This window comes from Myotis daubentonii, chromosome 5, assembly GCF_963259705.1.
Source record: "Myotis daubentonii chromosome 5, mMyoDau2.1, whole genome shotgun sequence".
Taxonomy (NCBI): Eukaryota; Metazoa; Chordata; class Mammalia; order Chiroptera; family Vespertilionidae; genus Myotis; species Myotis daubentonii.
This window is the reverse complement of record NC_081844.1, coordinates 30,090,536-30,117,643: the sequence shown is the minus strand read 5'-3', so window position 1 is coordinate 30,117,643 and position 27,108 is coordinate 30,090,536. Positions and strand designations below refer to the sequence as shown.

The following is a 27,108-nucleotide window of genomic DNA, read 5'->3' as shown; positions in this document are numbered from 1 at the left end:
GTGTAGGCGGCTGTGACCGCTGTGTGTGTCAGGATGGCGTTCAGGTGTGAGAATAGGCATGGCGGCGGGCGTGACCCTGCCTGGAACAAAGGTTTGGGGACTCTGTGCGAATGGCCAACAGTGCCCCGCCTTTCCCTCCTGAGTGTGCGGGCGCCTCCGCGTGAGCGCTTGGCAACGCCAACAGCGAAGGACGTCTGGATGCTGCTCACCACGCGCCTGGTCCTTTGGACAAACCAACCCCACAGGCGCTGCACTTTCCATTCTGGACGGGAACGGCGGCCGGCGGCCGGCGGGCAGCACGCTCACTCCCGTGCCTCACCGAGTCACACTCCCGCCTGCATCCCGCTTGCACACACCCAGCCGTCCCAAACTCGCTTAAACTCGTGTACAATGGGTGAGGCTGGCCAAGTGCCCCCGCGTGTGTGTTGGGGACGGGGAGTGGGGTCCTATGGGAGCCCAACACTCATAAACCCGGCAGCTGGGTCGGAGGGATGCAGGCGACCTGGGCCAGAGTGAGGCGGACCCAAGAAACCAGCAGTGAGAAGCCAGCACCGGGGCCTGAGAACGCAGGTGCCCGCCCGGACGGCGCGGGGAGGAGCCTGAGCGCTGGGGGCCAGGGCGGGGCTGCAGGGGTGTTTCTCCGTAACTAGGCCGGGGCGGGGCGGGCCCCCGCGGCTCCAGGCCGCCCCCCGCCCCTTCATCCCGCCCTCTAGTCGGCTGGGGCCGCCAGGGGGCGCTGGGGGAACTCGGAGCCGTCGGGGCGGGCACCGGTGGGTTGGGGCTGGCCGGCTGTTGGGGAGCAGCGCCGGGTCTTGGTGCCCAGGCGGGGATCCCCGCAGGGCTCTGAGGCCAGACTGGAGGGGACTGCCGCTTGAGGGGGCCTCGTGGACAGCGGCCCTCAGTCTTAGGGTGTCACTCGCTGTCTTGGGGAGAAACTTTGGACCTCAGTTCTCTGGAATAGCTTACTGTCCGGACCCGGGAGTCGGACAGCAGGGCCGGGTCCTCAGTGTAGGGCTGGGGAGCGCTGAGAGCGCGGGTACTGGCGTCGGGCGCCGTGGCTTCCATCCCAGGAGGGGCCCTGGGGACCCCCTTTCCCACAGGAGCGCGGCGGGCTCTCCAGGGCCCAGGGACATCGCCGTCTATGGGGGCGCTGTGGCCCCGGCGCCCCTGCCACCTGCGCTCCGCTGGCCCCATCGGGCGGGGGCGGGGCGAGGGCGGCTCACGTCCCGGGAAACCCGAGCCACCGCCTTGGCCCCGCCCCCAGCCCCGCCTCCGGCCCCCGCGCCGGCCGAGCCGTCCGCGGCGGAGGTGGCGGGAGAGCGCGCCTTGGAGCGGCTCGGAGCGCCCGGGCCCCTCGTTCTGCCGCTCCGGAGACCCGTGCCGCGCACCGAGGCCGCCCGCGCCGTCCGTGCGCCCCCCGCGTCCTCCGAGCCGCCCGCCGTCCAGGGCATCCCCGAGCCCCAGCCCCCGCCGAACCGGGATGGCCGCAGCCCGCGGCTGAGCGAGCCCGGAGGGGGGGCCCATGGACCGGCCCGCGCCGCGCCCCCCCCGCGGCCGCCCCCTCAGGCCCGGGCCCCCCCAGCCGCCGCGGGCCCCGGCGGCCCGGATGGCGGTCGCGGCGGCAGGGGCAGGGGCCGGGGCCGGCGCGGGCGGCAGGCGCGGCCACCACTGACGGGTAGTCGGGCGCCCCAGCAGGTAAGCAAGGGCGAGCGGGGGACCAAAGTGGGGGGACGACCGGCTCCATATACGGGGATCTGGGGGCTTCTAAGGCTCGGGACAGACCAGTCGCTCCCCGCCTGGCGTTTGTGTGAGGATGGGGTCAAGGGGCAACAGGTCCGCGCGGGGAGGGCGATCCCTGCGCCTCTCAAGTCGGGCCTGGGAGGGGGCGGCTCCCTGTCCGACGGGCAGGCGCACCTCTGCCTCCTCCAACCCCATGTGTGCGTCCGAGGGGAGTGGGCGCGGGGCAGCTGGAATGCCGTCCACAGCCCTTCGGAGAGCGAGCTCCAGACCCCCTTCTGCCTTTCGGTGCACAACGGGCCGTGGGGGGCACCCCGATCCCGCAGACCCTGGACAGGGGTTGCCGTCGTGGCCCAGCTGCGCTCAGAAGTAAACATCTGTCAGTGGCGCGTTCCAGCCGCCTGCCCCGCGCGCCGCCGCCGCCGGGGACACGGTGTCCTCCGGTGAGGGCCCGGCTCTCTTGGCTCCTGGAGCCACTTGTTCAGCCACAAGAGGGCGCGAAACCTTTTTTGGGGGGAGGGGGTGTCCTTCAGGGCAAAAACCGGATTTGAAGGAGAGGGGGCTGTACCTTGCTTTCTTGCTTTTTAGGAGACATTATCTTGTTCTGAATAGTCTCACAATTCTCCCAGGAGGAGCGGTTTGGGGGTTAGGATTCATCGGGCCGAGGGGGTGCAGAGGGTGGGCAGGTTTGGGGCGGGGCTAGAGGGGAAACCGCCCGCCCAGGGCTTGGTCCCCACTGCGCCCTCCGCAGGAAGCCACAGCATGTCTGGCGGTGACACTGGCCCTGTTTAGCGGGCTGTGGTTACCTGCAAGGCTGGGCCACCAGTCCAGAACCAGGGAGCAGGGCCAGGGGCCGGGAAGGGGGCATGGGCTGCTGATGTTCCTCACTCCCGCCTGCCCACCCGCCCTGCCCTCTCCCGGCCCAACATCCTCTCTCTGTGTTCCAGGACACTCTTTGTCTGTCTGTAAGTGCCCCGGGCTGAGGAAGCCCAGCAGGGCGTGACTGGTCTAGGGGCTGATGTCAGTGGAGGGAAGACTCCCAACTTTACCAGCTTCTCCCCACCTTCAGCCCCTCGCCTTGGGGCCCTTCTCCCAACGCCCTTCACCCCAGGAGTCCCGGGGATTGGAGTTCTGAAGCCACTCCTGGGCCTCTCAGCCTGCCCGCGGCCAGTTGCAAAGAGCTGGCTCTAGGGGTTTCGGGGAAAGGAAACCAAGCATCCCCCTCTGCCGCTGAGCAGTGTCTGACATTCCACTATGAGCGCTTGTCCCTCAAGTTTCAGGCCTCAGTTTTCAGGGGCGGAGGGTGGGAGCAGAGGATATGAAGCGTCTAAAGCAAGAGAAGGAACCAAACAGTCTGTAGCCCAGCCCTCTGGGTAAGACACAATCAAGAGACTGTTTCAACAAATGTTTGTTGGACAGAAATGGTACGGCTGCCTGTTTGGTAAAAGGGCTCAGCTCTGTCCTTCAAGGGCAACACATTTAGACCAAGGGTGGCGCCCAAAGTGGGGAACAAAGACTCGATCTTAGGGTAGGGCAGCCAGGGAAGGCTTTCTAGAGGAGGAGCGCGAGCTAGGGCTGTGCCGGGTGAGTAGGAGTTTTCTAAGGCGAGAACACAAAGGGCATTCCAGGTGGCGGGAACTACACAGGCAACGATCTGGAGGCAGGAAAGAGCAGGCTGGTTGGCTGTGGCACATCCAGGGTGCCTGGGTGGCTGTGGGAAGGAGAGACTTTCTGAAAGGCTGGCCGAGGGAGCGCTGGGCTGGGGTCTTCCAAGGTGGATTACTGCAGGTGGGGGCTGGAAATACAGAGGAGAGAGGCATTTAACACACGTGGTACCCCTGGGCCAGCATCGCTGCTGAGGGGCGGAGGGATTCTCTGCAGATGTATCTTTCCTGGTCTCCCATGGTGGGCAGGGAGCCCCGGGGCAGGAATAAATTAGAGGGGCCTCTGCCGGTAGCAGGTGGATCTCACTCCCCCGAGAGGGCACCATTCATGCCTAAATAGCTTGGTGTGTTGGGGACCTGAGGCAACATTTGAACTTGGGGAGATGGAAGAAGTGACTCAGGTACCCCGATTCCCAGGAAAGTAGTGTTAGGGTTTGAGCTGTGCTTGGGGCCTGTGCCTCAGTTTCCATTTCTGTCTGTTGACCAGCTTTGTGTGATATCCTGGCCACTCAGACAACCCACATCCCTCATACCACCCACTGGGCCCCAAGCCAGCTGCTCAGCTATGTGCTATGCCAGGCCTCATTAGGCTGATCCTGTTATCCTACCCTGGGGAGCCCCCTCCTGCCCGCCCTGGCTGCCTGCAGGGCCAGCCCCAGACCAGCCTCATATGGTCAAGGTGGGTGGGAACTTTATGGTCTAGCCACAGAGGGCCGGGCTAGAAATGGTAGGTCCGTGGATCGGAAAAGCTGTGGCCCATGCCACACACACACTCGCCAGCCCTATCTCCCTGAGAACACAGCAGTGGGTGCAAGAAGAGGGCTTCAGACACTGGAGAATGGAGGACTGACCCTGTAGGCAGGTCACAGGGCCCCTGTGCCCTCTCCTAGCGCATCTCCCCATACTGGCCCTGGTTCCATTGCTGCAGTGACACTAGTCACCTTGAGCAGGCACAGCCCACCTCGGAGCCTTTGCTGCTCCCCTGGAATGCTCTCCCCAGGTCCTCACTTGGTCCCAGCGCAGATGCTCCCTCCTCTGAGAAGCACTTCAGCCTCAGAGCAGCCCTCCCACCGCTGGTCCTATTGCTTCACCTCGTTTATTTGCTGTTGCTGTTGTACTGTCACCATCCAGATTACCATATCTATTTCTTATTTAGCATCCATTGTCCTGATTGGACAGCGAGGTGGAAGGGTGGGGCCCAGGTTGGCCTTGGTCATCCTGAGTCCCTGCCTGGCCCAGCATACAGTAGGGGCTCAATAAGTGTTTGCTGAGTTAATGTGTTAGGTGCAGAGCCCAGCCCGGCTGTCTGGGCTTTCTGCCATCTGGCCCTTTATTTACTTGCTAGTTCTGCTCTACTGTGTGTTTTTGAGAAAACCTCTTACTTCCCTGAAACTCAGCCCTATTTTTTCCCCCAAAAGCAGAGCCTCCCCATGTTTCCTCTCCCCCTCAGCATTACCCCTATCACCCAGAGCCCAGGGATTGTAGAGGCATCGAGAAAATGTCGGGAGACAGACCCAGGTTCAACCACAGCTCAACCACTTATTTGACCAAATCACTCTACCTCTCCAAGCCTCAGTTTCCCTGTGTGGAAAATGGGGCTAATAATAATAACAGCTTTTTCCAGGGACTGTGGGAAGAATTAAACATGTGGAAAGTCCTTAGCATAGTGCTTGGCTCTAAATAAATGAAATAGCCAACATTGCTGGGTGTTATTGTTGTTGTTAGAGAGGCCATATGGTACAGTGGTTAAGAATGTGGAGACTGGGGCCGAAACCGGTTTGGTTCAGTGGATAGAGTGTCGGCCTGCGGATTGAAAGGTCCCAGGTTCGATTCCGGTCAAGGGCATGTACCTGGGTTGCGGGCACATCCCCAGTAGGAGATGTGCATGAGGCAGCTGATCGATGTTTCTCTCTCATCGATGTTTCTAACTCTCTACTCTCTCCCTTCCTCTCTGTAAAAAATCAATAAAAAATATATTTAAAAAAAAAAAAAAGAATGTGGAGACTGGGGTGTTGGGGGTGGGGTTTTGAGGGATGAGTAGGAGTTTGCCCAACCACTAAGTTCAAATCTCACTTACACTCTGCTTGACCCTTAGCAATTCATTTCACTTTGGACCTCAGCTTCCCCCTGTACACAATGGGGGTAAAAGAGTTCATACCTTGCTATGAGTCATTACGTATGAAGTGCTTACACCGGTAGTGTTGCTTGCTAGGACTACCATTAGCTATTACTATTTTACTTCTGTTATTATCACAAAGCAACCAGCACAGTCCTCCCCAGAAGTCACTTTCTCTGTCCGCCTCTCAGCTACACTTTGGCCAAGACAAACCCAGAGCCCCTTTAAGATAAGTTCAAGGGCTGACACTCTCTTCTCAGAGTAGCAGGGAGCCAGCAATGGTGCTTGCAGTTGGGCAGCAGGAAGCTCATGGGGGAAGAAGATGAGAGGCTTCGCCCCCACCTCTGGCCAGGCCTGGAAGGGTCTGCTTGGGGTGTCTGTGAAAGTGCCAGCCATGAGGCTGGCCCCCGACCCCTGCAGACCCAGCATCGGAACCAGCTGTGCGAGCCAGATGTTCCTGGTTTACCCCCAGATGTGTGTTGCCAGCTCGAGGCTGCCCTGGCCTCCCCATCCCCACTATGGGGTGGGGCTGGGCCCTGGGGCCCTCTGAGGGAGGGGACACATTTTTGTGGGCTGCAGAGTTTGTTTCTTGTTTTGCAGAACCGTTGAGTCTTGCCTTGAGAGAGGCCCAAGTTCCGCCTGTCATGGGGCCTCAGTTTCCCCATCAGTGGACCCCCAGGGGCCATCTGGGAGAAAGGAGACAAGCAGGGCTGTCCTAGGAACAGGCCCAGGGGCTGTTAGCACTGATGGGGGAAACAGAGGCGCGGGCCTGCAAGCATGTGGGCCCAGCTGTTGCTGTCGGCTGGTTCTGCAGAACTCCCAGAACTTAAATGACCCTCCAGGTGGGGGAGGGGGTGCTGGGCAGTCTGTTGTACAGATGGGGAAACTGAGGCTCAGTCAGGAAGAGGCAGAGCAGGGATCCAAACTCGGCTGTCTGGAGTCGATGTGCTGCAGTATTCAGACACACGCCCTTCCCCAGTGTGCGGGCCGCGCCCACATCTGCCCCTGTGACTTCACGGCGTGGCTCGCTCTGCCTGTGGACAATGACAGCCCTACTAGCCACCCCACTCAGCTCTCCCCTGGCGTTCCTGGGGTGCTGGTGGCCCCCCTGGACACTTTCTGAAGATGGGGAAACTGAGTTACGGTGGGACCGGGGACATGTTCAGAAGTGAGGTAGAAAGGAAGAAGGGAGCACATGGAGGGAGGTACCAGAAGTGTGGAGACTGGGGAGCCGCAGGCAGCTCATGCCTCTGTGAACAGAACTATTGGGATAACCCAGCCCAGACTGCCCCTCCGGAAACCCCTCCTCCAGAAAAGACAGGCATGGACACAGCTATGCTGCAGGGCTGACAAGAGGGATGGGCCTGTGACCAGGGTGCCAAGATGGGGAGCAGAGAAGGCTCCTGGAGGAGGGGTTTAGTAGCTAGGGCTTTAAGGATAAGTAGGAGTTTGCCCAATGGGGACAAGCCTCAATTCCAAGCTTCCCCCAGACTAGAAGAGTGAGTGGATTGAGGAAGGGGTCACCTCTTGTCCTTCCTGTCCCTGGCTGCAAGCATGAAGCAGGTGCCTCCCTGAGGCCAGGAGCTCTGCAGGATGGAGGCTGTTAACCCTGGGAACAGGTAGGTCCCTGGGAAACTCTGGGAAAACGCAGAGCCCCGGGGCGTTGCCTGACACCAGGATAATGAGCAGCATTTCCTGGTACCACCGAGGAAGCTGCCAGAAACACCCACACACCCGCACCTTGATTGTCTGCTCCTTGGGTGATTAGAAGGACCTACCTGGTTGTGTGACTTTGGGCTATTCATCACCCTTCTCTGAGCCGCGATACCCCTCCCTCCCCACCCAGCCCTGGGGATTCGGTGCCTCCAGCTAGAGGTGGAGGTCTAGCCTCCATCCCTCTTGCTGCAGTTCAGACTGGCCTGGCCCCCAAGAAGGGACAGTGTCTGGACATTGCCTGAGGGCTGGGAAGGGACCCGGCAGAGTGAGTGGCACCTGAGATGCTAGCAGCTGTGGACCTTGGCCGGGTACCAGTGGTTCTGGCAGGTCAGTTCTCTCCTGGGCCATTCTGCCTCCTCCACCGCCATGTGCCTCGCTCGCAGCCCACCGTGTGTGCTGTTCACTATTCCCCTGGGATCTTTGCAGCTAAGGACCCAAGAGCACGGAAGGCGTGTTCATGTGTGTGTCCCTGTGTATGTGAGCATGTAGCCGGAATGCAGATCATGGTTGTGTTCAAGTGTGATCATGTTCGAATGCCATGTAAAATGCCCACGTGTGAACGTGCATGAGTGTGAAACATGCTAGCATGTGCGTATGATAGTGTGCAAACGTCATAATGCACGAGTCTAAAAATGCCCAGGTGTGTGTGTGAAACATTAGTGTGAGTGTGAAACATTAGTGTGTGAGTGTGGTAATGCTTAAGTGTATGTGTGTGATCCTGTTCAAGTATGTGAGTGTGAAAACGTGTGTGACTGTTCGAAGATTAAGGGTAAACACATCCAAGAATGTGATAATGTTTGAGTAGGAATATGAACATACCCTAGTGTGTGAGGGTGGTAGTGTTTGGGTGTAAGTGTGAGAACTCTTAAATGTGTGTGTGACAGTGCTCAAGTGTGTGAGTGTGAGGGTTTCAATGTGTGTGAAAATGTCCACATGCACGGTTGTGAGTATGAAAACACTGAGTGTGTAGATGGGATAGTGTTTGAGTGTGTGAAAACATCCATGTGTGAGTGGGATACAGTGTGTGCAAGAGTAAGAATGCTGAGTGTGTGAGGGACCCACCTCCCCAGATCTCCAGGCCTCCATTACACAAGCACACCTGCCCCTCCCCTGTGCCCTCCACCACACCCACACCACATACAAGCACACCCCCTCCCTGTCAGGTCCCTGCCAGAGACAAACCAGTTGGGTGACCCCCTTACAGAAAGATCCATTGTTAACCGATGCTTATCAGCTGGCTTGCTGGACCCCCTCCATTGTCAACCCCCCCTGCTTTCCTGTCCCCCGTCAGAGCTCTGGTGGGGTCTAGTGTTTCAAGGCCACGGGGAGGGGGAGGGAGGGGGACTCCTGTGGCCAGGCCATCTCTTGGCTGGTGTTTCATCCATTCTTTCCGCCCCCACTTAAGCCCTCGGCAGAGACAGAGGACCACAGCCTGGCGCCGTGCCCCGCCTTGTTCCAGCCTGACAGGGAAACGGAGGCACACTGTTCCAAGACCTGGGTGTGAGAGCAAGCAGGAAGTTGGGGTCAAGAGAAAGCCATGCCCATCGGAGGACTTCTTTTTTTTTTTTTAACCCTCTCCCAAGGATATATTTTTTCCCCACTGATTTTTAGAGAGAGTGGAAGAGAGAGGGAAAAACAGAGAGAAACATTGATGTGAGAGAAACACATCGATTGGTTGCCTCTTGCATGTGTCCGTCCAGGGCCAGAGCCGGGGAAGAGCTACAACCATGGTACATGCCCTTGATTGGAATCGAACCCGACACCCTTCAGTCCACAGGCCAATGCTCTATCCACCCGGAGGTCTTCAGCCTGGGTGGGCTTCCCTGCTCTCTCCCCCTACCAACTCTGTGACCTTGGGTAAGTCATGTGACTACTCTAGGCCTCAGTTTTCCCATCTGTGAAATGGGGATAAAGACTCTTTGTGAGGTTGAAGTGACTTAATATGCACTGATTGTAGAACAGGATCTGACATAAAAGGGGGTGGTTTGGGCACCTGACAAATGGGCTGACCTCTGTTTGCTGCACAACCTTGAGAATGAAATATTTCTCTGCAGCCCACAAATTCCCGCGGGATCTACCCTGTCACCCCCCCCCCATTCTGCTACAGCCGCAGGAGGCCCTCTCCTGTTCCCTCAATGAGCCAGGCCTGGCCCTGCCCCAGGGCCTTTGCAGGTGGTGTGCCCTCTGGTATCCAGGTGTGTTATATGCCCCCCTGTCTAGGAGCTCATTCTCTACCACCGCCATCAACAGTAATAAACATTGTGATATAAAATAGTGGCAAGCCCTTGGGGTGACTCCACGACATTTGCTCCCAAGCCCAGCTCAGCCCGTCATGTGTGTTGTGTCTGCCTTCGAATTTCAGGTCCTTTTCTAGCCAAATGCCTTTGAACAAGCCCCTCTGTTTTGTGCTTCAGTTTCCTCAGCTGCAAAATGGAGATAACAGTGCCTCTCTCGTGGGCTCAGCGCCCAGTTCGGTGTAGAGCAGGAGCTTAGTAAGTGCCACTGGTACTGTCCAGCGGGCGTAGGTCCTGTGCCTCTGCATCCATGCAAAGGGGGAGAGCTCTGCTCTGCCTAACCCAGTGGTTCGCAACCTTCCTGACGCCGCGACCCTCAGTACAGCTCCTCATGTTGTGGTGACCCCCAACCATAAAATTATTTTCGTTGCTACTTCATAACTGTAATTTTGTTATGAATCAGGATGTATTTTCATTGTTACAAATTGAACATAATTAAAGCATAGTGATTAATCACAAAAACAATATGGAATTATATATGTGTTTTCCGATGGTCTTAGGCAACCCCTGTGAAAGGGTCATTCGACCCCCAAAGGGGTCGCGACCCACAGGTTGAGAACCGCTGGCCTAACCCAAGCACAGCCAAGCCTACGCAAATCACATGCAAATGAAATACAAACAATACACAAATGAAATGCATATTGCCTGCAAATTGCTCTCACCTGGGTGAGCAGCCTGCGCTCTGAGGTGTGCGCTTGGGGGCGCCCGGCACCCCACGGCCGAACCCAGGCGCTGACCCGCGTCCAGCCCGGCTTTCAGTGCTCTGTGTAAATGTTTACACCGGGCCTGTTGCCAGACCCCGTGCGGGGCCGGCACAGGCAGCCGGGTGGGGGAATGTAAACGCAGGCTTGGCCACCAGGCAGCAGGGAGCTGTTCAGACATGGTTGAGGGGGATAGGGGTGTAAGAGGGTTATTAAACACCTACTGTATGCACTAAGCCCGAAGTTCCCGGTAGTCACAGCACCGAGTAATGGGTTTCTAATGGGGGATGCTTAGGGCTTGGGGAACAGTCAGGGAAGGCTTCCTGGAGGAGGCACTGGTCCAAGCTGAGCCTGAAAGGAATGAGGGCAGGGGAGAGAAAATGTTCTGGGTGGAAGGACTGGCTTGTGCAATAGCCTGGAAGTGGGTGGAGAACAGCTTTGGTTCATTGCAGCCCCTTTCTGGAGGGTAAACCCAGGCTCTGAAAGGACAGCAAGTCACTCTGAAGAACATCATATGTAGGAGCCAAGTGTCAACCCCACGGTTTCTGCCCCCAGACTGCACTCTAATGCCGGTCTCCTGGCCACCCTTGTCCCACAGTGCCCCCTGTTGGGAATGCTTCATCTTTCAATCTTTCCCTAAACACTGGGCTCCAGCTACCCCAACCTCTTGGCTGGATTGGCCCAGCTTGGTTCAGCTTCAGTTTCTTTGCACTGGCCATTCCTCCTGTCTGAGATGCCACTCCCTTCTGCCTGGCCAACTCCTACTTTTGTTCAAATCTCAACTTTCCTCAATCCTCCAGAAAGCACTCTGGCACCCCCGGATGGGGTGGTCCCCTGGCACCCCCGGGACAGCGCCCACACCCTCCTTAGCAGCAGTTTTTCACAACAACGTTCTGTGGTTCCTTGCTGAATCATGTCTGTTATCATTCAGCATTAAGCAGTAGTGGTTCAAAATCATAGGCCCACTGTGTCCCCGGTGCCTGGCCCAGTGCGCTGTGTGTTGCCTGGCGGGCTGAGGCCGTTGGGCTGACCCTCCCGTGCCCGCAGGCCGAGGATGCAGCGCTGGAAGGCAGCGGCCTTGGCCTCGGTGCTCTGCAGCTCTGTGCTCTCCATCTGGATGTGTCGGGACGGCCTGCTCCTCAGCCACCGCCTCGGACCCGCGCTGGCCCCGCTGCGCCGGCCACCTCGAACCCTGGACGCCCGGATCGCCCGTCTGGCCCAGTGTAAGCCCTTCCCCCGACACAGGGACGGCCATACTGGTGGAATGTCAGGCAGTGGAACCAGGCCACAGAAGCTTTTTTAAAGATGGGGTGGAGGGAGGATGCAAATCCCGCAATGGCAGGGTGTGGGGGGGGCGTGGCTCCTGGGAACTGGGGTCTCTCGGCTTAGCTGTCACAAGGAATTAGACTCAGTCTCTCAGGGGCCAGATGGAGATTAGACCTAGGAACTCTGGCAGGGGGGCCCCACTCGCCGCAGAGCGGGGGGCGGGAGGGGGAGGCTGGACCCAAGGCCCCAGTGACCTGCATGTGTTGGTAGGGAACAAGAACGGGGGAGACAGAGAGAGACCTAGACATGGGGAAGAGACAGATAGAGAGATGCACAGAGACAAAGGTGGGAGAGAGACGTGGAAAAGGCAGTGCGGTCGAGAAGTGGAACTCCCACCTGGGGACAATGGCCACCTGGTCCAACTCCTCACTTGACCCTCGTGCCTGCCTCCTGCAAGTTCTGCATGGGCCCAACCTTGTGTGTGCACATGACCACGCAGTGTGGTGTAGGCACAGGCCCGGCGCACGCATGGCGCCTGCGGGTGGGGGTGGCGGGTGGAGGCTGCATGCACACCCGCCTTGCCAGGCCTCACAGTCCTTCTTTCTTGTCCTCACAATAGACAAGGGCGGCCTCCGGCACAGACTTCACTTCCGTTCCCTACACTTGCCCCTGTAGGCCGCAAAGCCCTTCCCAGGACACTGGGTTCCAGAGGCCTGGGTGGGCCCCCAAAACCTAGCGTTCCAAGACCTGGGGACAAAGCACCAATGGTGGAAGCCACTGAGAAGAGTCTCAGCCCATGGGCGGGTGCCTGCCAGTCCTGTGTCCTGTCCCTGGGCCCCGCTGTACTGGGGGAAGGGAGTGGCTGTCGATCCCCTCAAGGTCCTGGGACTAATGTGCTGATGGTGGAATTTCAGGCTGGAGGAATGAGGAGCGGATCTCATCTCTTTGTGTTCCAGACCCTGTGCACGTGGCCTGGCCTGCTGGAGGGATGCAGGGACAGATATACTAAAAGATTATTCATTGTTTATTTGAAATTCACATTTAACTGGGCATCTGTATTTCATCTGGCAACCCCCCAAACAACTCTCCAGAAGCACACCTTGAGGCGTGCACGCTAAGTGGAGGAGTGTTAGGCACCAGAAGTGAGTCGGGCTCAAATCTAACCCCAGAGCAGACAGTGCTGGCTATCCCAGACTGGCCCTGGGCTGCAAGAACTGGGAAAAGGCTGCTCCTTCATCCCCCACCTTCCACCCTCCCAGCCACAACCACAGTGAGGGCTCTGCGCGCCACCCTGGACAGACGGGCATACTGGCAGAGGAGGGCCGTCACCTGCCTGAAGCTGAACAAGAGTGGCAGAGCTAGGCTCAGGGCCTGGGCTTGTCTGCTCTCCGAGGCCGGCTGTGGAAACAGACGCTCTCAGGGCAGCAGACAGTCCCCCCCCTCAGGCTTCCCAGTGAGATGCTTCTTTTGACAGCCAGGTGTGCCAGCCTTGGGGGCAGGTCCCGGCTAACCTCAGGATTTCCCCTCCCAACCTGTGACTGCAACCTGTCAGGCTGGGAGCCTCCTGCCAGCCATTCCAAAGTCTGCACTTCTTTCCTGGGGCTGCGGAGCACAACAGAGCCTCGAATAAAGTCATTTCCTTGAACCTAGTTTTGTTCCAATGATGAGATGCCGTAAGAATGTTTATATTAATTAGCCTTTGGTAAAATGGGTTTCATCCCTTGTCATTTCGCCCGAGTTCCAAGAACCTACCGGTGATGTTAAGTAAGGACTTACTGTCCTGGAGCAGGGCCGGCCTCTTGGGAAATAAATTGAGGCTACGGGATCCTGGAATTCTGTGACTCTGGGCACCTCCCGAGGGCAGCTGTGGGAGGAGAGGGCTGAACTTGGGCCAAACTTGGGTACTCGATGGAGGCAGGAAAAATGCTGTCCCGGTTCCTCTCTCACTGCCACCTGCTAGTGTGTGGCCTTGGCCCAGTCTCTGCTATTTTGGGTACCCAGTTTCCTTACCTATAACATGGGAGTGGCCCTGACAATAACTGCTGCCTCCCCATGGGGTGGGGTCCCCACACAGGCCTCAGTGCCTGCTACTCCTCTGTGTTCTGAGAAGCCCAAACACCCGATTTGGGTTTCTGTATAGAGAAACTGAGTCCCACTGCACAGTAGAGCAGCAGGTACGGGGTGGGGGGTTGTGAGCAGCCCAAGGGCTCCCAGAAGATGTTGGGGCTTTGAGTAGGACCCCAGAGAGTGAGGGAGAGACCCATACAGCTCAGCTAAAGGGTGGGGAGTGGGGGGGGGAGCCCAGCATAGGGATGGGGTCCACAGTGTTGGGGGCGGGGCTGAGACACTCAGATGAGCTCAGCTCAGTGGGGCAGGCTGGAAAGTGGTCCAGGGAACGCAGAAAGGGTTAGCCAGGCTCTGAGCAGCTCAACATAGGGCAGGGTCCAAAGAGAGATGCTGGTAACCTTGGGGGTCCAGCGTAGGGGTCTGCATATGCACCCCTCCAACACCTTCCAGAGAGGGCGCGGGGACAGGAATTGGGAAATGCGCTAGCGCCCCAGCGCCCCCACAAGGGTCATTTTTGCAGGGGAAGAGCGAGGGTAGAGGACTCCCTCCCACCCACCCACTGATTCCCATCCCTTCTCTCCCTCCCCTCGCAGACCGTGCACTACTGCAGGGCGCCCCGGACGCCGTGGAACTGCGCGAGCTGACGCCCTGGGCAGGGCGGTCCCCAAGTGTGCGCCGTCGGACTGGGCCCCGGCGGCGGCGCGCGCGTGCGCGGTCGGGGACGCGACCATGCGGGCTGCGCGAGCTCGAGGTGCGCGTGAGCGAGTTGGGCCTGGGCTACACGTCCGAAGAGACGGTGCTGTTCCGCTACTGCGCAGGCGCGTGCGAGGCGGCCACGCGCGTCTACGACCTGGGCCTGCGGCGCCTGCGCCAGCGGCGGCGCGTGCGGCGGGAGAGGATTCGCGCGCAGCCGTGCTGCCGCCCGACGGCCTACGAGGACGAAGTGTCTTTTCTGGACACGAACAGCCGCTACCACACGGTGCACGAGCTGTCGGCGCGCGAGTGCGCCTGCGTGTGACCCTACCTCACCCGTCCCGGCCGGACAGCACCCACCGTTCCAGCAGTCAAACCCCGCGACAGACTGCCCATGCGCAGAAGATGCCGTCGAGGTTTCGGGACTCTCGCGATAACTGTACAGAGATAAAGTGTGGAAAGTCCATGCGGGTCTTGATTGCGCGCCCCGAGGGTGTCCGCCTCCGGGAGGGGCAGGAGGACGTGTGAGGAAGTGGCCCCCTCTCTCCGGGAAAAAGGGGGATGGGCGCGGGTGTCACCTGCATGGTGGGGAGAAAGGAAAGATTCAGAGAGGGTCCTGTTTCCGGAGTACAAGTGGGGAAATGGGGTTGATGGGGGCAATGTCGGCGGGGACTGCCCTTCCACCTCCCTGCAGGTCCCTGGGCTCCTCCCCAGCATGACGTGCTTCTGGGGAGGAAGAAGGAGCATGTAGAAGAGGAGACAGGTCAGCCGGACCCAGTGATCCCAACGTGTCCCCATTCCCACCTCCACACCATGCGCTTCTGGGGAGGGAACGGTGCAGTGAAGTCGGTGGAGGGCGGAGTCACTCTGCAGAGCGGAGGCTGAGGTCCAGGTGGACCGGGCCTCCCTCACCGGACGGGCATCCTCAAGCTGGGTCAGCCCCCACGAGTGAACTGAAGCCACTATCTCCATTTACCAGCTAAAAATACACACGCGCTGCCCATCTCCCTGCGGGGATGGGTCTGGGGAGGGCGCCAGCCCCATCCAACCCCAAACTGGCGCCTGTTGGGGCAGAGCTGGTCCCGAGGGATCGAGGTCCTGGCCCATAAAAACCCTGGCCCGAGTTCCAGGGGGGATTTATGAGGAGCCCCCGTGGAGGATGGAAAAAGCACTGGGCGGTGTTTAGATTTGCCTGCAGTGTCACCTTGACGTTTGGCAGGCCGAGGAAGGGCACAGGGTTTTGAATTCCCAGAGCTGGGGGAGGGATCCGTGGGTCCCATGGTCTGAAGAGGGACGGGTGAGGGGGTAGGTGCTGCAAGAAGAGGGCTGGCGCCCAAAAGACCGGAGGGTGTGGACTCTTCCCCTCCAGCCCCTCAGGCTGGGGGCTCCCAAGGGAACATCCCCTTCCCCTCCTTTGCTGTTTCCCTAGATGGGCCCCCTCCCTTCCCTCCTGCACATCCGAGTTCAGGACCACCCTCTAACCACCACATCCATCCCAGACCCAATCCATGTCTAGAAGCTGGAGGGCTCGAGTCAAAAGCTGCCCCAAGAAGGATCACCTAGTCAGGCAGGCACCTCCCCAGGGCTCTGGTTGCAACTAGAGAAACTTGAGGCAGCTAACGGGAAGGACTTACACGGAGCTCCAAAAGCATGGCTGGCAGCCAGGCCCCACCCAGCCAGTGGGTGGTCTGTTTGGAAGGCAATTTCAGGATGGAGGCTGACTGGGGCCCTTGCCTGCCCCCGCAGTATTCTGACTCTGAGGTTTGGGGTGGTGTATTTCTCCACTGTTTGGGCTGACTCAGCCCAGTGTGGCAGAGGCTGGGGTTCCCAGACACTGCAGAAGCTGAGCCTCAGTTTCCCCATTGTAGATGGCTCTGAGCTTCAAAAGAGGGACGTTGCTGCGCTCAGGACATACAGCAGGCTTTGGAGTCTGGGTTGTGGCTGCCTCAGGGTGTGTGTGTATACGCGCACTCCCCCAGGCTCCAGGGACCTCAGCCTCCCGTCTCCCACCCAGATCCAGCATCCCAACCACAGAGCTCTGGCTTAGCCCGCCAAATAATTGAAATGTAAACAGAGCTGCCCCCCCAGACCCCTGGGCAGGGGTTCTCAACTCATGTCACACACACACACACACACACACACACACACACACACACACACTGCGCAGAGATTGCCACCCACATGGGGCTTAGCAGGCAGGATCACACGTAGACCCACAGCCCACATGCTTACACACTCAGTTGTCATTCACACTCAGAACTGCACACTCAGAGAGGGGCACCCTCAAAGTCACCACTCATTCGAAAATAAAAGGACATAAGCCCTAGCCAGTTTGGCTCAGTGGATACAGTGTCAGACTGAAGGGTCCTGGGTTCAATTGTGGTCAAGGGCATGTACTTTAGTTGCAGGTTCCCCTGCCCTGGTTGGGGTGCGTGCAGGAGGCAACCAATTGATGTCTCTCTCACATCAATGTTTCTGTCTCTCCCTCTCCCTTCCACTCTTTCTAAAAAACATCAATGGAAAAATATCCTCGGGTGAGGATTAACAACCACAACAAAAAGAGACCAGGATCACACATTCTGTCACACTCCAGCCTCGCAGAGCCATGCTGCGTGCTCACGTGTCACACAGCGTCACACTCTTCTCCCCGCTCTCCTTTGAGGGGTGGGCCCTGCCCTTGTGCCAGCCCTGCCCACACTAACCCCAAGACAGCCTGGCCCCCGCTTTCCAGTCCCTCTGGGCCTTACTCTCCGCACTCTGCCGGAAGGGCTTGCTCTCAATGGGTTTTACACCTCTTGACATTTGTAGCAGACCATTCTGGGTCTGGGAGCCATGCAGGCTGCAGAGCAGCATTCCTGACTCCTACCCACTCGATGCTATCAGCCCACCCCAAGTCTTGACAACTACAAATGTCTCCAGACGTTGCCGAGTGTGGTGCTGGTGGGGGGGGGGGGGGCGGGGGCGTGCAGAGTCGCCCTGGGGTGAGAACCGCTGTTCTAGAATAGGGGAGGACACATCAGTTTTTATCAGAACGTTCCCATCTGGAAAATGGTACCAATATTGCCCGCCTGCCTGCCTGCCTGCCTGCCCCACAGGCAGTTACCCAGCTGCAAGCAGACCCAGCAGGGCCACGGCAGTGAGCGCCTTGGTAGGTGAAGTCCGCAGAAGCCAACATTTCCAGCAGCTGAGACACCCACCCCGGAGGCCCCTGGCAGGTTAAGGCCCCAGAGCCCAGATTCTTGGCAGCAGAGGTGCCCAGTAGGCGAAGTCCCAGGTAAGTGAGATCAACAACCGAGGTCTCCAGGAGGTGAGATTCCTGGGAGGTGAGGGCCCCAGCACGTGATACTCCCTCTCCGCATCCCCAGTGGGTGAGGCCCCTGTCGGGTGAGGTTCCTTAAAGCAGAAGCGCTGGCACGTGAGGCCCCAGGCTGGTCGGCCCATGTGACCCAAGAAGCTATGCTGGTCACTGTCTGGTAGGTGGGCTCCTGCGACAGCCGCCAGCAGGCCCTGCACAACATCAGGGCCCAGCTGAAGGATCAAGGCTGCAGCATCTCCCGCCAGTGGAAGTAGCTCAGGGAGCCGACGTGGTCTTTGTCCAGGGCCAGCAGATCCCGGGCCAGCTCCTTAGGGCTCTGGAAGTTGTCCATGTGGACGAAGGTGTTGGGCGGCAGGAATTGTTCGCTGTTCCTCCTGCTGGGTCAAAACGCCATGGGCATGGTCCAGGCCGGTAGTTGGGGTGCAAGTTCTGCAAAGCCAGGTCACACTTGTACTGGGACAGGCACTAGGTCGTGAATGCCTGTGGCAGTAGCTTGTGGGAGCGCCCATCCACATCCACTCTGAGATGAATTTAAAGCATCTGGTTGAATCCTTCCTCCAGTCGGACACTACCCGGGCCACCAGCTCGGTCTTAGCTGAGAGGCTGACCGGTGCGTTGGCCGGCTGGCCAGGCCATGGCTCCAGCCAGCCATACCGCCCAAAGATGTCCGAGTCTGTGCAGTAGGACATGGGAGATTGAAGTACCCATTCAGGGCCCTCAGTTGTGGGCAGTAGCCAAGGCAGTTTCATGTTAAACCAGACACAGCGCTGGTTGGTCGGCCTCAGGGAAGGAGGAAGCTGGGCCTGTGATCAGCAGCTAGCCTCTAGGATGCACGAGGGTCGCGCCCACCTGAGGGTACATGCTGCGGTTGGTGGCCGAGTGGCAGTCAGCTATGCCAGGCCACAGCTCTGAGCAGCGGGGTGCTGAGTGTCCTTATCCACAGCAGGAGAAGCAGGAGTGGGTGGGTGGGAGGCCCCCCCAAGGTGGCCTGGCTGGGTCCCCCCCTAGAGGATACTGGCCCTGCCCAGCCATTAGGAGCTGTGGTGAGAGAGGCCATTGTCGACTCTGAGGACCACATGGGCTCGGGGGTCACACAGGTAGGAGAGGAAGCACAAGGCCAAAAGCAGCTGTAACAGCCCCCCAGGGAGCTAATGGTGCCAGCAACATCGTGTCTTGGCCCAGGCGAGCGGATCCATGGGTCAGAGCAGCTGGGAGGAGGGAGAGTGGAGACAGTATCACTGATAAAAATAACCCATGCCGAGGGGGCACACGTGGGCCACCAAGGTTAATATCCCCGAGTCCTGAGGTAGGCACTGGTATGACTCCTGTTTTACAGATGAGAAAACTGAGGACAATGATGCAGAGTTACGAAGTGGCGGAGCTGGAATTCCAACGAAGACCGTCTGACCCGAGTCCGCTTTCTCCTGGCCCTTAGGCAACATGACGGTTTCTCTACCCGGGGAGAGTCCCCAGGGAAGGTGGGATAGGTCCCAAAGCTCTCAGGTCCCACCTTGACCCTGCCCTTTCTCGACTTTCCCAGACTCTTCTCTGGTCTGGAGAAGACAGAGTTGGTTACAAGAGGCTTAAATCTGGGGCTCTGTCGGAGAGGGACACAGTGGATCTGGGTTTGAAGGTTAAGTAAGAACTCACCAGGTAGAGTAGGAGTCAGGGGAAGAGTGTTCCTAGCAGAAGGAACAACCAATGCAAAGGCCTGGAGGTGAAAGAGAGCCTGGCCTGTTTGCAGGGAGAACAAAGACAGTGCTTAGAGATGCCAGTGTGAACTTGATTTTATATTTACTTGGTGTTTCACAGTCACTAAGTGCTCAAAAATAGCTCCTCTGGGCCTGTCCTGGCTAATTTCCCTCCAATCCCAGTCCTTCCTGTCCCCAGGAGTGGTCATGAAGTCTTCCCAGGACCACAACCACTAGAGAGGAAATCTACGACCTTGGGTCTGCAGCCCTGGAGCTGCCCATTTCACAGGTGAGAAAACTGAGGCCCAGAGAGACAACTGTCTATTGCCTGAGTACACACAGCTAGAGCCATTATGATCAAGAACCTCAACTCTCCCCTCTGAATGTAACCCTAAACTTCTCTCCCACTTAGTAAGTGGAGCTCAAATCTACAGCCTGGCACTGTCTGATAGAACTTTCTGTGATCAGGGAATTGTTCTACCTCGCACCATCCCATTCCCTGGCCACTAGCCCAGTATGGCTACTGAGCCCTTGAAATGTGGCTGTGGTGTCCCAGGAATGGAGTTAATGCTCATTTACATTTAAAGACAGATATTCTCTTCTGTAAATTGAAAACAACTTCAAATAAAAAGTAAAAACAAACCAAAAATAATGTCTGGTCCCCAATTCAATGATTGGAAAATATGTAAGAACATTTGGAACACCCGGGATGTGAAAATCTGCTTTTCCACCGTTTGTTTTATGGAGTCTAAGTACAGATCAAGTATCTAAAATGAAAAGTGGGTGTCAGCATTAGGTGAGTGCCATAAAATACACATCGGATTTCCAAGACTTAGGATGAAAAAGAGTATAAAAATATCTCAGTAATTTTTATATTGATCCCACATCAAAATAATACTAGTTTAGATCTATTGGGTTAAAGAAAGTATATTATTAAATTAATTTCATAAAATATACTCCAGATTGCCAAAACTGCATATGAAAATGTAGCTACTAGAAAAATATTAACTATACATGTAGCTTGCATTGTACCTCTATTGGACGGTGTTCATGGCTCTAGAATTTTTTAGAAATATATTTTTATTGATTTCAGAGAGGAAGGGAGAGGAAGAGACAGATGGAAACATCAGTGATGAGAGAGAATCATCGATTGGCTGTCTCCTGCACACCCCATGACCGACAATCAGACGGAGACCTCCTGGTTCATAAGTCAACAATCACTGAGCTACGCTGGTCAGGCGCTCTAGAATTTTTAAGAAATAAATTATTTATATGAATCATAATTTATTTAAAACTGATCTGACAGTATTTTTTTCACTTTATTTTTTAATACATATATTTTTCCCATCACCATTTATCCCCACTCTATTCTCCTCCACCTCCACCCACACCGCTCCCCTCCGCAATCACCACACTCTTGTCTGTGTCCATGAGTTCTTGCTCTTTCTTTTTTGCTTAATCCCTCCAACCCTCTCAGGCCCCCTCCTCCAGAGCTGTCAGCCTATTCTCTATCTATGAATCTGTTTTTATCTTGCTTGTTAGTTCAGTTTGTTCATTAGATTCCACATATGAGTGAAATCATATGAGTGAAATCCACATATGAGTGAAATCATATAGTACTTTTTCTCTGACTGGCTAATTTCACTTAGTATAATGTTCTTCAGGTCCATCCATGCTGTCATAAAGGGTAAAATTTTCTAATTTTCTCCTTTTTTTTTTTTAATGACTTGAGTACTATCCCATTGTGTAAATGAACCATAGCTATTTTATCCACTCATCTATTGATGGACACTTGATGGAATTGCTGGGTCATAAGGCAGTTCCATTTAAAAAATTTTTAAATCCTCACCTAAGGATATTTTTCTATTGATTTTTAGAGAGAGTGGAAGGGATGGGGAGAGACAGAGAGAAACATCTATGTGAGAGAGACACATCTATTGATTGCCTCCTGCACTCGCCCTGACAGGGGACAGGGATAGAGCCTGCAACCCAGCACGTGCCCTTGACCGGAATTGAACCCACAACCCTTCAGTCCCTGGACCGATGCTCTATCCACTGAGCCAAATTGGCTAGGGCCATTTTTAAATTTTTGAGGTGTCTCCATGTGGCTTTCCACAGTGGCTGCACCAATCTACATTCCCACCAACAGTACACAAGGGTTCCCCTTTTTCCACATCCTTGCCAACATTGTTTGTTGGTTTATTGATGAGAGCCATTCTGGCAGGTGTGAGGTGATATCTCATTGTGGTTTTAATTTGCATCTCTCTGATGATCTGTCACGCTGAGCATATTTTCATGTGTCTATTGGCCATCTGTATGTCCTCTTTTTTTTTTTTTTAATATATTTTATTGATTTTTTTACAGAGAGGAAGGGAGAGAGATAGAGAGTCAGAAACATCGATGAGAGAGAAACATCGATCAGCCGCCTCCTGCACATCCCCCACTGGGGATGTGCCCGCAACCCAGGTACATGCCCTTGACCGGAATCGAACCTGGGACCTTTCAGTCCGCAGGCCGATGCTCTATCCACTGAGCCAAACCGGTTTTGGCTGTATGTCCTCTTTGAAGAAGTGTCTATTCAGGTCCTTAGTCCATTTTTTAAATAAACATTTAAAAATGTTTGTATTGATTTTCAGAAAGAAAAGAAGAGGTGGAGAGAGAAACATTGGTGTGAGAGCACAACATTGATCACACACCCCACCAGGGAAGAGACTGAAAGCTTTGATGCCTGGGACTCCAGCAGCCTCCATCCCACTCAGCCACAACCCCTGCTGGTTTTCACAGCCAGAATATGGGGAATTCTCTTCTTGGCACTGGGCTGGGGGCCTAGTGTGGAGCTTGGACCCCTCACTTCGGAGGGAAACCTCCACAGCCCAATATCTCTCTTGATATTTCTCTGCCAAACTTGGGTGTGGGACCAGCCTTGCCGCGTCTCCACCCCTCCTACCGGTCTTGATGGGGCTTCTTCTTTAACTTCACAGTGGCAGGACTTCCACTTAGCCCGGTTTCAGGTGGTTCTGAATGATGGCTGTTCTGTAGTTTAGTTGTAATTGTGATGTGGTTGTGGGAGAAGGCGAGCACTGTGTTTACCTACACCACCATCTTGCCTGGAAGTCCTTCATTTTTTCTTTTGTTTCCTTTGCCCAAGAAGATATATCAGAAAAAAAATATTGCTACAAGAAATGTCCGAGATTTTACTGCCTATGTTTTCTTCTAGGATTTTTATGGTTTCAAGTTTAACATTCAAGTCTTTAATACATTCTTTTTCTTTCACACATTTTGAGTTTATTCTTGTGTGTGGTGTAAGAAGGTGACCTAGCCCTGGCTGGTTGCTCAGTGGTTAGAGTGTCAGCCCTCGGACCAAAGGTTCTCGGGTTCAATTCCCAGTTAAGGGCACATACCTTGGTTGTAGGTTCCCCAGCCCTGATTGGGGTGCATGCAGGAGGTAACCAATTGATCTTTCTCTCTCCTCCTCCTCCCCACTTCCTCTCTCTAGAAATCAATGGAAAAATATCCTTGGGTCAGGATTAAAAAATAAAAAGGTGGTCTAGTTTCATTTTTTTTGCATATAGCTATCTAATTTTTCCCAACACCATTTATTGAATAGACTATCTTTAACCCATTGTATGTTTTTGCCTCCTTTGTCAAATATTAATTGACTATAAAGGCATGGGTTTATTTATGGTCTCTCTATTCTGCTCCATTGATCTATATGTCTGATTTTAAAAAAATATTTTTATTGATTTTTTTTTAGAGAGAGAGAGAGAGAGGAATGGAGAGGGAGGAAGAAACATCAATGTGAGAGTGAAATATTGATTGGCTGCTTCCCAAATGCCCCCCACCGGGGACTGAGCCCACAACCCAGGCATGTATTCTGACCAGGTATCAAACTGGCAACCTTTTGGTGCATGGGACAACGCCCAACCGACTGAGTCACACCAGCCAGGGCAATATGGACATTTTTGTTGTTGTTGTTAATCCTCACCAGAGGATGTTTTCCATTGATTTTTAGAGAGAATGGAAGGGAGGGGTGGAAACAGAGAGAGAGAGAAGCTCATATGGTATGTGTGGGGGCAACTGATTGATGTTTCTCTCTCATATCATGTTTCTCTCTCTCTCCCTTCCTCTCTCTCAAAAAAATCAATAAAAACATATCCTCAGGTGAGGATTGAAAAAATATATATATCAATAATTTTCTATATTAATTTATATACTGAGATAATGCTCTGGATGTACTGGGTAAAATAAAATATACCATTAACATTAATTTTACTAGTATCTTCCTATTCTTTTTAATGTGGCTGCTAGAAAATAAAAAATTACATAGTGCCGAAACCGGTTTGGCTCAGTGGATAGAACGTCGGCCTGCAGACTGAAAGGTCCCAGGTTCGATTCTGGTCGAGGGCATGTACCTTGGTTGCAGGTACATCCCCAGTAGGAGATGTGCAGGAGGCAGCTGATCAATGTTTCTCTCTCATCGATGTTTCTAACTCTCTCTATCTCTCTCCCTTCCTCTCTGTAAAAAAATCAATTAAAAAAAATATATAAAATTTACATAGTATGTGGCAGAAAAAAGTTTGGGGGGTCCTCAAAAAGCTAAACAGAGGGTTACCATATCACCCAGTGATTTCACTCCTAGGCACCTACACAAAGGAATGGCGAGCAGGGACCTGAACAGATGTCCACACCCCCATGTTCACGGCAGCATCATTACAACAGCTAGAAGTTGCAAACACCCCAGCTGTCCCTCAACAGATGATGGACAAATACAGTGTGGTCCATCCATAGAATGGAATGTTATTCAGCCTTCCCTTCCCAAGGAAGGAAATTCTGACACGAACCCCGAGGACATTATGCTCAATGAAATTAGCAACACAGAGAAGTGCAGATATGTATGATTCCTCTTCTACAAAACGAGAATGTGTAAATTCATGGAGATAGGAAGTAGGTTAGAGGTTGCCAGGGGCTGGGAGGGTTGAAAGGGGAGTTTTTGCTTACTGAGTGCAGAGCTTCTGTTTGGGGTGATAAAAATGTTTTGAAAATGGCGGCAATGTTTGCACAACTGTGTGACTGTACTTAATGTCACTGAACCGCACACTTAAAAATGATCAAAATGGCAAATTTTATATCATATATATTTGGCCACAATTTAAAAAATAATGTAACATGGCAAAAAAATGATTGGATTATATGCTTTAAATGGATGAGCTGTATGGGATGTAAATTACACCCCAATAAAGTTGTTTTAAAACCTGACAATGGAGGCTGGCAGGCTCTTTCTGTGGGCAGAGCCGTGTGGACCTCCAATTGAGGCCCTCGCAGGAGGCCGTTTGTGATTAAGAGGGAGCAGAAGGGCCTGGTGGGTGTGGCTCAGTGGGTGAGTGTTGACCTATGAGCCAACACAGTTCGATTCCAAGTCAGAGCACATGCCCGGGTTGTGGGCTTGATCCCCAGTGGGGGGCGTGCAGGACGCAGCCAATCAATGATTCTCTCTCATCATTGATGTTTCTCTCTCTCCCTCCCCCTTCCTCTCTGAAATCAATAAAAATGTATATTAAAAAAATAAACAAGGGAGAAGAATGTGGAATTACAAGTTCACACCAACATTTCTAAAAGAGATGGAAAAGACAGGCCTTCAGGGAGACTGCCCGAGGCAGGCGGGGAAAGAAGGCTGGACTCGGACCATCCCCTACTTCGTGCGGGAGGGTCGGGCTGTGCACAGAAGGTTAATACATAGAAATGTAATTACAATGAATACAGTTTCTCTTTTCCAGGTTGGGCTTCGGGTTTATGGCAGCCCCTCCTAGGAGACAGAGAGGTCCTTGGCGGTGACCTCTCTGAGGAGCAATCTGAGGAGCACAGATTGGGGGAGGGGGGCTGGGGGCACTGGGAGACCAGCACTGAGATCCCACCCAAGTTGAACCCAAAATATGTAGAAAAGGTCTGAAGAATGCCACGGTGATGGGACACCACAAAGATCAGGAAAATAAACCCAACCCAAACCAAACCAAACCCCACTGCATCCCAAGTCCTCTTTTCCCACCAGACAGGGCTGGAGAAATCCAAACCTGGGAAGGATGAGGACTCTAGGGTGCTTTGGGGTCCAGGAAGCTCCACCCGGTTCCCAGAAAGGCCCCTGGAATGCAGCCAGCAGGCCTTCCCCAGGGGCATCCTTACCTGGGGGCAGCGTGCTGGTGCAGCAAGCAGCCGACCGGCAGGTTTAGGGTGGAGCACAGCTGGTCTCTCAAGGTGTGGATAAGATGACACCAGGGAGGAGAAGGGAATGTACCTCTAGCTGTGGCACAACTCAGTGCAGCCCTCACACCTGCCATCAGGTGACCCAGGGTGTCTGGTCCCAGGAGCCAGACCATCATCTGAAAGCAAACTGTGGGACTCCCTTAATGGCCGCTGCAAGATCCGATGGGGTGTTGCAGGAAGTTGGGGACTGGAGTCACCAACCCGGCCTCCCCTGCAGCCTTGAGCTTGTGTAGCTTTGGGCATACCATTGACTCTTCCATACAGTGAAAAGGCTGACCTAGGCTACTGGTTCTCAAAGTGGGTTCTGTGGCAAGGGGAGGCACCAGGGGTTCTTTGGCGGTGTGGAGGGGCAGGTGAGCTGAATTTCAAGCTTTCTCACCTTCACTTCGGCCAGATGCCACCCCTCATTCAGTCCCTGAGTTAATACACATTCCTTCAGTCTACGCTATGTATCAGGCCCCAGGTATATTGCAAGGAGCAAGTGGGTGAGATAGATGACACATGTGGAAGCTTGTAAGTGAACATCCTATATAATAAAAGGCTAATATGCAAATAGACCGAACGGCAGAACAACCGAACAACCAAACACTGGTCACTATGATGTGCACTGACCACCAGGAGGCACGCATGGGACATGGCAGGCATTGGCAGCAGGCAGCAGAGCGTGGAAAATGGTGGGTGTTGGCCATGGCTCGCACCTGCAGCCAGCGCCGGTCCCTATCATTCAGCACTGTCAGTGGGTGCAAGCAGGGCTGGTGCCATCAGCGTGTGGGAGCGGTGGCAGCAGGAGCGGGGCTGCCAGCAGACAGGGGACCAGGGGCCACAGAGGGAGGGGCTGGGCGGGGGCGCAGAGGATGGGTCAAGACCCGTCCCTGTGCCCACCGCAGCTTCGTGGCCCACAGCTCCTTTCAAGGTGCACGAATTCGTGCACTGGGCCCCTAATACAATTATAATGTGCACAGTGAGGAGAGTGTGACCTGGTCTGGACTTCCTGGATATGTGATCTGTGAGCTAAAGCGCCAAACAGTTCTCAAAGTAAACAGAAAGAGGAGGAGCATTCTAGGCAGAGGGAACAACCCATGCAAAGGCCCTGAGGCAGCAAGGAATGGAGAAACTGGAGGAAATTCTGCAAGGCTGGGTGTTCATGTGCAGATGAGGTCGGGGGACTGGTGCTGAGGCAGGCGACATCGAGCCACATCTGGAATATTTAGCACTAGGGCGACAGGGAGCCATGCGAGGTTTCAAAAGGAGCAGTTTGTTAGGTGCAGAGCAGAGGCAGGGAGGCCAGAGAGAAGGAGGCTGCTGCAGGCCCAAGGCCCAGCTCCCAGGTATCTCCTTCCCTGTTCCCAGACAAGAAATCACTTCTGTGAGGATGGTCACGCTGCCTGGGGTCCCAGGAGCTAGTCCCAGGCCTAGCCACAGAAGAGGCTGACCCACATCTCCTCATGGCTCACTCCTTGGCAGGTGGAAATATCTGGTAACTTATTAAAGTATAACTCATGACGCTGTCGGTCTTCATGTCACTGTGTCCTGGGCCTTTGGCCAAGACCAGAACCTTCCTCCCCCAGCCACCCTGCTGACATGGAAAC

General features: G+C 55.0%; 1 protein-coding gene and 1 pseudogene across 2 annotated transcripts; one reads left to right on the top strand and one right to left on the bottom strand.

Moving 5' to 3' along the window:
- Nucleotides 1–1,555: 1,555 nt before the first annotated feature.
- NRTN (neurturin) lies at nt 1,556–14,718 on the top strand. 2 transcript variants are annotated; one of them, XM_059697008.1, is made up of 3 exons: nt 1,556–1,695; nt 11,276–11,451; nt 14,155–14,718. In XM_059697008.1, the coding sequence occupies exons 2-3, from the start codon at nt 11,283–11,285 to the stop codon at nt 14,577–14,579; spliced, it is 594 nt and encodes a 197-aa protein (XP_059552991.1). In that variant the 5' UTR covers nt 1,556–1,695; nt 11,276–11,282; the 3' UTR covers nt 14,580–14,718. The 2 variants fall into 2 exon arrangements, with proteins under 2 accessions (XP_059552991.1, XP_059552992.1); XM_059697009.1 differs by lacking the exon at nt 1,556–1,695 and adding an exon at nt 8,988–9,090.
- A 2,760-nt stretch (nt 14,719–17,478) lies between these two features.
- Nucleotides 17,479–19,012, bottom strand: LOC132236079 (3-galactosyl-N-acetylglucosaminide 4-alpha-L-fucosyltransferase FUT3-like; annotated as a pseudogene).
- Nucleotides 19,013–27,108: the final 8,096 nt, after the last annotated feature.